At 35.3% G+C, this 11,573-nt stretch overlaps 1 protein-coding gene across 1 annotated transcript; it reads left to right on the top strand.

The window, feature by feature from the left end:
- LOC128559531 (NXPE family member 3-like) lies at window positions 1-2,526 on the top strand. Its single transcript, XM_053551501.1, has one exon. The coding sequence runs from the start codon at window positions 49-51 to the stop codon at window positions 1,699-1,701; it is 1,653 nt and encodes a 550-aa protein (XP_053407476.1). The 5' UTR covers window positions 1-48; the 3' UTR covers window positions 1,702-2,526.
- Window positions 2,527-11,573: the final 9,047 nt, after the last annotated feature.

Raw genomic sequence — 11,573 nt, 5'->3', positions numbered from 1 at the left:
CAAAGTATAGTGGAAAAGTGAAATGATCAAAAACGCAGGAGTCTGATAATGACGACGTGTACATCAAAAGAGCTGCGATTTATTTTCGGAACTGTCGCAGTGCTCTTGTTCTGTGTTCTCTCATTGACAAATATACAAAGTTCATACCTTGTGGAAAGAAATGCCAACTTTTTGCTTCAGTTCAAACCTGCCAAAACGCGGAAGGACACGGTTTCAAATTTTACTGCGATTTCGTTAAAACCCGAGCAAAGACTTTGTGCTTTGTGTGAACATGTTGACACCATCCACAGATTCAAAATGACTAGTCTTAAATTTTCTAGATTAGAAACGATCAAATATGACACTGAAGGGACTATTGTTGTTGCCATAGAAACGTATGACATGAAAAATAACTCCAAAACTGTTGGTGATGACGTAATAGTCATTTGGGCCAGCCAAGCAGACGGGGACGGACTTGTTTCCGGTCACGTGATCGACCACAAAAATGGCTCCTACACGGGCACTGTTAAAGTTTTCTGGACCGGATTTACAAAAGTGAATGTAAAATTGGCCTCATCGCTTGAAAATACTTGTCTTCGATTGAAAGCCTTAAAGAAGTACGGAAATACCGTGTTTGCGATGAAGGAATCCTGGGGTATAAAAGGAACATTCAGAACAAATCTTGTTCGGGAGGTTACTAATTGTGGGGCCAATCAAAAGATTTTTGGTTTCAGAGATGTGTGCAATTTTACGTCCCTTAACGGTGGTATGTCATGGTTCTGTGGAAAACCGAAACACCCAAAACTGCTGTGTTCGGATATAGATTCGTTCGGTACCGGACGAATTGATAATAGTATGGTAGGTCAGAGTGAAAGGATACAAAATAATGGACATGGAATATTTAACCAGTACTTATTATTAGATATACAAAACTATCGCACGGAAAAGAGAAACTATTCATGCAGTCTTCGTCCACCATTATTGTCATGGAAAGAATCTGAGCCTAGCGGATTCTGGTTAGATGGTCATTGGAATTTTGTGAACTGTTACAGCAGTATTAAGCATGACATAACTCCGTATAGACAGTGTTTGAAAAACAAAAATGTTGTAATTATCGGAGACTCGACTTTGAGACAGTACGCGGAATATTTTATTAAAGAAATTTTAGGACTCGGACCTGTCGATATGAAAGATGCGAAGGGTCCAAATAGACAATATCACGACTACAAATTATTCAAAAGTTCTGGAATAAATTTGATGTACATAAAGCACGAAATGCCATTTCATAATCCAAATTTCCCAGTGAAAAGCATTTCCTCCGTGCCAGAGATACTACGTACCATGGAGGATAATGATTTAGAAGATAATTCTCTGATTTTAATTATAAATTATAACTCTCATTTTTCCGCTTATCCGCCGTCAAAGTTTAGGGAACGGATACGATATTTGGCAGTAGCCATTGAAAGATTTCTGAGCAGGAAACCAAGAACTAAAATATTCTTTAAAGGACCTCATCTTTGTATAGACGATACACGTTGGTTTGATGCGAGAATTTCATTGCTGTATAAACAAATTATTCAAGAAGAGTTATCAAAACTTATGAATAATGTGATATATCTGGATAACTGGTCAATTACCGTTGCCCACAACAATGAACAACTTCACCCAGACGGAGATGCATTCTTCAGCCATATTAATCAACTAATGGCTTATATATGCTGATATCAACAATTACATCAAGTTAAGTTTTGAACTCTGAATAATATTTCAATAAGTTACCTTCGTTTGTGTGTTTAATTTGGCAGCCGTTTTATTACTCTGTTTTCATCTTGGAGTTATTTCAGTTCACCATCAAAATGTCACTTCTGCCTGGAGTATACCGTTTACCTACAGAAATACTCGATATCGTTACGAGCAAGTGTTGGACTGGGTTATAACAAAAGTTGTAATGGGACCAACGTGGCCGAGTGGTTAAGGTCGATGACTTCGAAACACTTGCTCATCACCAATTAGGGTTCAAGCCTCACTTGGGGCGTTGAATTTTTCATGTGAGGAAGTCATCCAGCTGGCTTTCGGAAGGCTGGTGGTTCTACCCAGGTGCCCGCCCGTGATGAAATAGTGCACGGAGGGGCGCATGATTCTTCCTCCACCATCAAAGCTATGCTAGATATAATTGTGTTGATGCGAGGCTAAACCCAACAAAACGTTGTAACCGTGAAACTTATAGTCAAGTTCCGTATCATCCGAATAAGTTGAGGTGATGAGATGGACAGAGCAGGGTCTTTAAAAATTGACCCTTCTGTAGACAAAACTTGAACAGTATATATGTTATCAGTCCTTATATTCAAAATTATCACAGTTATAGAGAATTGTCTTTCAAATGTCCAGATTTATGTTTGTTGAAGCAAGGTCCTACATTTTACAAGTGTTTAAATGGTGGGTTAATGCCATTTTAAATGCGTCATTCACAATTATATACACTTTTTGCACCACAAATGTGAACACTCTTTTATTAATACGTGTTGTATTGTTTTCTGAAACAATAAAGTTGCGAAGTTCGTTTTTCATTATTCTTGTTTGCAATTACGACAGAAGGCTATGAATATGTTGCAGACGTGTGCCTAAAATAAAAAAAAAATCTTGCTATGTTATCTGACGAAATCAGTTATTATGTATACCGTTAATTGTAATAATGCGAAAGCTAGACTTCCTTTAGATATATATATATACATATTAAACATTAATCATGAATTTCATGGCATGGTAAAGGTGAATATTAGTACCATTGCTCTGTGAAAAACTTAACATCGGCCTTATAGAGCTTCGAACGACCCAGTTTTCCTTACCTGAAGCAAATTTCTATTATCTACATTCGCAATTTTAATAAAGTGCCGTGAAAATGTGATAAAATGCCTTGCATCCCACCCACGCGTCAGACACCGCAGTTGGAGTAACCAGGCCAGGAACACCCGCGATCAGTTATAAAATTAATGAATTTATTAAACTTCAGTGTTTTTACTAAATTTTGGAATTCATAATGAATTCATAACTTAATTGGCAGGGTAAAATCTGAGTTATTGAAATGTTAAAGAGTCGATGAGTTAAACAATCGCACTAGCCAAAATGATACAATAAAGAGTTTGCCCATATCATCGACACATCATGTAGAAAGGACTGTGGAATCGATAGGGATGAAATTATGTAAATGGCTCCTATGTAAATTTGGGCTCGATCCTTCGCTCCAACACACACAAATACGCTGTTTTGCGAAGTCGGACCGCTGTATCAAGTGTGCTTGGCGAGAATTCTAAAATAAAAATGCAATAAAATGTAAGGTATTTGAGTCATAAGACATGGTATAATTGTTCATACTGTTAAATACATCCTTTATCATACAATTATGACACACAGGTGCCCACATGTCAACTTACACAACGTGACCGATTTGATAATACTGCAGAAATTTTACCATGTCATTTAAACATCAATTTTGACAAACTGACAGGAATGAGACATACTTATTTGATAATCTTTAAATAACAAGGTTACAATTTATACTGACATTGTACACTGTATTAATGTTTTTATGATCTATGTTGTATATTGATGTTTTGTTTGTTTGTTTTGGGTTTAACGCCGTTTTTCAACAGTTTTTCAGTCATGTAACGGCGGGCAGTTAACTTAACCAGTGTTCCTGGATTCTGTACCAGTACAAACCTGTTCTCTGCAAGTAACTGCCAACTTCCCCACATGAATCAGAGGTGGAGGACTAATGATTTCAGACACAAGTGAAGAGACTATAATAAAGAATATATTACTGTAATATACTTTATCTACATTTTTAACAAGTATTGTGAACAGTCTCCGACAAAACACTTTATAAGCAAAAAAGACATAAGACTATGGGCATTTATCCTTTTATACTGATTTCATTTATGATTGAAAGTATAATTATTAACCGTTGTATCATTATTTACATTTATTATATACCTATATTATTCTGTTGAAAATACAGCTTGTATGCACAAGTAAATATGAAAGGCAGAAAAAAATCCGTATTGTACCTTTTGTATTTTTTGTTGCCGGACTATTTTCATTTAATATGCATGTCCTGACACAGTTATATAGATATCGCACACACAAACTTCACTCATGACAAACAATGAACAACAAACAAAAAGGTGGAGAGATATAATAAAAGGGTCATTACAACAGTAGCTAGATCTGGGATTTTATATTCAGCTCTCGTGGATTTTCCAAGAACGGGTCACACTTGGAAAAATCCACTCTACTATTTAAGTAACCCTATTACTGCCAGTATCTATATTCTTGATCATTGTACCTTTACAAACTTAAATCTTAAGTCTTGTTAAAACAAGTCTTATACCTTGATATTGTTTGAAATATAGTCTTCAGAAACAATCTCCGTTGGAGATTTTACAGGTCAACTATACTAGTACTAAAAATGAATATCAACCGGCAGGGTGTTGTTCAAACAAAATATCATAGTATTCAAAAACGCCTCTCTATGGAAAAATAAATATGACATTGTTCAATAAATTCAATTCTGAAACATTCTATTGATTCAGCAATTCAGTTGAGTCAGAAAAGCAACTCAGGTCTGAAATATTATGGCTACTTGAATTATTGATAAACTAATATAGAATAGAGCCGTGCCATGAGAAAACCAACATAGTGGGTTTGCGACCAGCATGGATCCAGACCAGCCTGCGCATCCGCGCAGTCTGGTCAGGCTCCATGCTGTTCGCTTTTAAAGTCTATTGGAATTGGAGAAACTGTTAGCGAACAGCATGGATCCTGACCAGACTGCGCGGATGCGCAGGCTGGTCTGGATCCATGCTGGTCGCAAAGCCACTATGTTGGTTTTCTCATGGCACGGCTCATATATAGGATCGATACAATATAAAAAGGTTGTCATTTGATTCTATCATTTCTTATTTCAATATATTTTTTACAATTTTCGCCTCGTTAGGCTGTACATTATGTAGTTTGTATCACATGTAGATTTACGTGTAAGCAGCAACTCGATAACATTTTTGGGACAAAATTTAGCAAATGCTTATTATTACGTATGGATCTTTATGTGTGTCCATGTAAGTATCAAACATATCTATAACAATTTTAAAATGTTTGAAATTTTACAGGAAAAATTCACTTATCAGAACAACAAAGAAACACTTGTTGTTCATTCAAATCAATTTACTTCGGTATATGAATGATTTTAGAAGTATACGAGGAAGCAGTGTTTTTATTACTTATAAATGAAAATAATAAATATTTTTGACTAAGGTTCGTTACAAAACTCCAGTTCTTTGAAGTTTTACCATCTAGTGGATAACGTGCATTATTTAATTTACATGTTTTTTTCAGTGAATTATTAAAATATTAGTGTGAAATATATCTGACATTTGCACAGCGAAAAACATTAAATATATTTTTTGCTGGTAAGAAACTATAAAATGGGTAAGTTTAGTCAAATTATGAAATAAAAAGAAAAATTAAATATTCTATTAATTGAAGATTTTTGTTTGGCACAGTATACTTTCGATTATATATTTAGTACATAGAAATGATCCAGAATAAAAAAATGAGATGGAGATATACTAGGTATTTCCCATATGTAGATAAATTCGAGTTGTAATTTAAGTCCTCGATATGATGAAGATCTTACGATTTTTTTTTCTCAATATGAATATCATTTTAAAAGGAAGTGTCCATCAAAGGATATTCTAATAGTTTTTATTTAAAATTTTAGATATCGTGTGTTCTGCAGAAACAGCCCTGACACATCTTTAAGCATTACTAGATGAACACATTTTAACAGTTGTCAGTGATGGAAGCGGAATTTTTAGCAATAGAATATATTACCTATCACTTGTCACCTACCAATTTCACAGTGTATAGACTATGTGTCGCCAAAAAATCAAACAACAAATTTTTGCTGTCCCGGATGGCTTGTGTTTTCTTTGTTTATTTCGTTAATATCGCTTAAAGTAAGTGTATTTTTTAATTTACGTATTGTGTAAGAGTTACTGTTTACGTAGAAACTCATTATGTACTTAATTTCAAGTCAAATCACGTGTTAATATTTGTTCGATTTCGTAATGAAACTATCAGTTCTTTGAAATACATGTATCTTGAGTTTGCAAAGGTTTGAAACCTTTGCTACTTCGTAGATAGATATCTTACGCATCGATAAATACTAGCATGGCTTTATGGTAACGAATACGTTTCCAAGAAAATGTGTTTTTTCTGGGACATGTATGCCGATTACACTGACCCACTATTCGATACATTACTGGCCTACTAATCGCAATTTTTAAAATCAGGACTGTAGTACGCTTAGTCGAAAAACTGTACGCCTATTCAAAACTTCTTTTCATTCTTATATTTCAATATTGACAACATTGTTTTATGATAACCAACAGTTAAAAAAATAATAGTTATAATTTTTTTCGTTTCCACAGTTTAGATATTATTACTGCAGTTTCGATTCCACTTTTCCTGAAGTAATAGATCACACCTCAACAAAAGACAATGACAACACTTTGAAAGTAAAACAGAAAGTATATTTAAAAAAAAAAAAAAAAAAAAAAAAAAAAACATTTCCCCTGTCCACAAAAAAAAACACTTTCAGATTATTCCAGCAAAAATTTCTTCTCAAAACAAATTTATAACCTGCATTCAAGAATCAGAGGCTTGGAAAGTAAAAATATCTAAATACTTTTACCAAGTATGGAAGGTACATAATTCTGTCAAAAAACAAATCAAAAAAAAAAAATAAAATAAAAAAACAGTGATGGGAATGCAGACGTTGGAAACGAATATATATTTTGAGTTTCAAGTCATTATCTTCATATGTGAAAATTAGACCCATCGATTTTTCGCACGAGTGAAAATATTTTATATAGCGCAAAGAAGGAGCCCTTTACTTTATTTAAATTTATGGAAAAAGTATTATAGATATTTTAGCTTTGCAAACGATGCGATAATATTCAATGCATTGTCTTTCTTATGAATATTTTATTTTTTAAATGAATTTAAAAGAAAATTGTCTTTTTGCGTATACTTTATGTCTGTCCATCTACAGTTAGATACATAGTAAAATATGGATAATTTGCTGAAATTTCTTCTGTTTAACAAAGAATAAATAGATTCTTATTTGCCCTTGAAGACCATTGCAAACGACTTAGTAATCTATATTCATTTAGCTATTGTTTCATATTAACTTCAGTTTTCTAGGTGAAGAAGAAAATGGTCTTTTTAAGCATTTTGCAGATGAGTATAGCTTTTTTTTCGTTATCGGAAAGACTCGAACATTCTCGTATATTTCCGTCAATTCTTACGGAATTTAAGCTCCTTAACGGTAAAGACTGATTTCTTCTCACCCGCTAAACTGCACACATGTACGGATTTATAAATTAGTGGACGCTCCATAATATGATTTTGTTTCCAGCCAATAGTCAATTTTAAACAGCTTGAGGATCGAAATTCAAAATTTCAAAGAAGAATTTCGAGTTTGCATCGAATTTGGATCTTGCTCGAAGCTCGAAACTGAAATGTTCAGTGCTTTATTCGAGCCAGCATTGAACATCGAGTTTGTCGAAAAAGGAATCTTAAGGAACTGATTTCGAGCTTGAAATAAATTTCGAGCTTGAAATAAATTTCGAGCGTGTAAGAAGAAAAAAGACTTAAAAGTTTCTAAACGTTGAAATTTGAGGCGGCATATTTTGGGCAAGTTAGAAGTAGAAGATCGAAATTCAAATTTTCGAAAGGATGACGTTGAATTTCGCTGACATTGAATTTCGCACAAACTCTGAAATCTAAATTAAAATCAAAAGAAATCATCGAATTTCGAGGCAGAATTGAAATTAGAGCCAATAGGAAAATCAAACATGACAGGTGCTACAAAGTCTACACCAATCTCCTTCATGGAGAAGCTAACAGGCACACAGCCGTTACAAGACAGAAGACATGCAAAGGTTCTGCTTCAAGCAGAGAAGTTCAGGTCTTTTCAAGACCATCCCATGAAAGCCAAGCTAGATGACTATACAAAGAATCGGCTCAAACGTAGCAGCTTCGTACATGAGGCAAAGAAACTCAACCGAGAGTTCAAAACTGAGCTGAGCATTCCAACGACTCCCTTAGGTAGTGAAGACATCATAAACCCACTAGCGAATGATCTGTCCTCAGTGACTGTGAGACTTGCTGTTCCTCGTCTTGACCGCGGGAAGCAAGAGGATGAAGGCATTCGGAAGAGCCTCACACTTGCTATGATCAATGAAGACTATCCTCCGGAATTATGGACTCATGTCTATACAGACGGATCAGCCACATGCGCCGTCAAAGATGGAGGAGCAGGAGTTTTCATTCAATACCCATCTGGCAAGAGAGAAACACTACATGCAGCCACAGGAAAACACTGCAGCAACTATAAGGCAGAGACTGAAGCACTCATGAAGGCCGTCTCAATGGTTGAAGACTCGGCAGAAGAAAGCTCCTCAGTCGTCTTTTTCACAGATGCACTGTCTGTCATGGAAGCTCTGATCAACAATAAAGCTCCGCAGCTAGCCAGGAGAATGCAGAGCCTGAGTATCACCTGCAAAGTAGCACTTCAGTGGATTCCATCCCATTGTGGACTTGCAGGCAATGAAGAGGCAGACAAACTGGCTAAGCTAGGAGCTCAGTCAGAACAACCAACAGTACCTGTGAGTTACAAGGAGAAAGTCACCATCATCAAGGCACTAACGAGACCAAGGATGGAGGAAGATGCTTTTCATCTCCTTGATCGGTCTGAACAAGTGATGATGGTCAGGCTCCGCTCAGGGCACAACAAGCTCAATGCTCACATGTACAAGAAATACAGACTGACATCATCGCCAACTTGTCCATGTGGTGAAGAAGATCAGACTGCGGAGCATATACTTCAGAGATGTAAAAGGCACGACCAGTGTAGATGCGAACGACAAGAAGAAAAGAAGAAGGAAAATCAAAATTCAAACATTTTGAGGGGAGCGGTGGTCAAGTGGATAATGTGTCGGTCGCTCAACCCAGAGGTCGTGGGTTCGAGCCCCACTGGGGTCACGACCATGACTTCTCATATGACACCAGTACTGGTTTTTCCAGGAAGCAGACTCGAGAGTGGTTAAAATAAGCTCGAAGCTTTCGTCACAATCGACAAATTAGTATAAACAAAACTAAATATTTTGAGCTAGCATGAATTTCTAGTCAATCGGCATTTAAAAAAATCAAATTGCGATCTTTAAACTGGCTCTTAATTCAATACCTGCTCAATATTCAGATTGAAAATTTGACTTTGATTTTCGAACTTCTTCGACATGCAGAGCTAGATTTTCGAAACGTCGAGCGAGCTCGCAAATAAAATTAATGCAAGATCGAAATCCAGCTGTTTCAAAAGTTAGTTTCACATTCAATCCCAGTTTTAAATTCGATTGCTTTGAAAATTCGAGCAGGCTTGAACTATAATACCGGGAATAATCTATTTTTAAAAACTTGAATTTCGATATATCTGATCTAGCACGATTTTTAATCTTTGAATTATGATCTTGAGCAGATCGCAGTTTCAGTATTATATTGAAATTCAGCTTTTCAAAATTTGAAGTACGATTTTCGAGCTGGCTCGACCATGAGGAAGAATTGACCTCATGACCGATATTGCAGAAAATCGATATCAGGGGAGACAACAGCTATATGGTATTGGTAACAGGTGACCGGTATTGCGATGTCGATATCTATTGCCTCCGGGTATTGTCACCTGGATGTTTATTTCAATATCAAGTGTAATAAAAGAGAAGGTTTGCTTGCTCGATATTTGACTTTAAAAAATCAACATCAGTCTCATTCAATACAAGATCGAAATTTGCTTTAGGAATATTATGAATTTCGATCATTGAACTGGCTCGAAATTAAAAGCTATTTTGAAATTTGACGTTTTTCGATCTTCAGGGGTAGCTTGGGATCAAAATTCGACAAGTTATGACTTCGAGCTGGCCTAAGATTCTAAGCTAGTTGGACACCGCTCACGACATAATAATAAATGTGCAGTTATTTGATTACACAAAAAACTGTTTAAAACCTTTATTTCATAATCATGATCATCAAACAAAGTATTATAAAAGCGAGCTTCCATCTGATTGTAAGATAGTAAAAATTATTTTTGCAAAATGATTGTTCGGTTGAGAATACCGTTATAAAGGTATTCTGATTAATCCACCAAATACCATTTAGGTTCCGATTAGTTCCAATTTATTTTCTAATCTATCTTTGCAATCACTGTAAATTAGTCTTGACAATATTTCTTAAATCCATATGATCAAAAGTATTAATGTAACGGTACATTGATGAAAAAGGGATTACTTGTTAGACATCGGCCTAAAGTACGGAGTAGGCCGAAAACTAGCGAACAGTCTCGACAGCCGATTTACCTGGCCAAACTTATTATCGGCTTTTGTGGTGATTTTCACGATGGGTCTAATTTTCCCATATGTTGATTGTAACAAAGATATGTTCCGAAAACGAAGCTTGCCAAGTATGAAAAAGGCATAATTCTGTCAAAAAATCAGGTTTATGGGAATTGTTTCCACACATGCAGATGTTGATGATAAAGATGTATGAGTTTCAAGTCATTATCTTTGATAGTACCAAAGATATGTCCAGAAAACGAAGCTTGCCCTAAACCTTTAACATGACAATAACCAAAGTATAACACCTTGGTGACATTGACCTTGGGAATAATGGGCACAGACCCTGCATAAACTTTGTTTGTATGCTTTTCATTGTTTATGTGAAGTAACAGTAAGATATAAGCAATAGTAAAAAAGATGTGACAGAAAAACAAAGGTTGCTAAAAAACGTTAACCAAGGAAGCCAACGTCAAAGCCGGGGCGAGTAGAATTATTCTCGGAATAGTGTAGCTAAAAACACAAAGAAAAAAAAAGAAAAACAAAGTGTCCTGTCAAATTGAGCGGAATAAATATGCATATTTCTCGTATGTTAGCGGAAACACGCATATAGATTCTATTTCTTGTCCAAGACAATACAATACAGAACTTTTATTTATTAATTCAATGAGTACAGTGTATGGAGTCCAAACACATCATCATTTCTGGCGTACAGGTTTTTGGCGAATATTGGAACAGTTTTATATCAAGTTTTGCGACTAGGCGGTCAGTACATAATTCAGATGCATGTTGGATTAAACAATGTTTCAACTATTCAGGAATGTAAATGCATATTTGTACGTATAAACTCATATGTATGGATTGATAATGAAACATTCAGAAGCGGTTCTGACACGGATTTCCTTTGCAACGCATTTTTAGCCTGAATGCTTCGTTTTTTGCTTTGACCATCTGTGTTTTTGGTGAAAATACGTTTTAATTTCAAGCATTATTGTCTATTTAACGACTGTGTGTTGCAGAGACATTTATCAAATACATGTACTGAAAAATATATACAAGAATATTTATTTCAAATAGACAGAGAAAAGCATAAAAATATTTTCTACCGACAGCTTCCAAAAATTTGGAAAACAAAAGTGAACGCCTAGTTTT

This window comes from Mercenaria mercenaria, chromosome 9 (assembly GCF_021730395.1).
Source record: "Mercenaria mercenaria strain notata chromosome 9, MADL_Memer_1, whole genome shotgun sequence".
NCBI classification, from domain to species: domain Eukaryota; kingdom Metazoa; phylum Mollusca; class Bivalvia; order Venerida; family Veneridae; genus Mercenaria; species Mercenaria mercenaria.
Note: the sequence above shows the minus strand (reverse complement) of the source record. Positions and strands in the feature narration are given on the sequence as shown.

What these genes read in the sequence shown, in the direction of transcription:
- LOC128559531 (XM_053551501.1), top strand. Translation starts at nt 49, where the DNA reads ATGACGACGTGTACATCAAAAGAGCTGCGATTTATTTTCGGAACTGTC.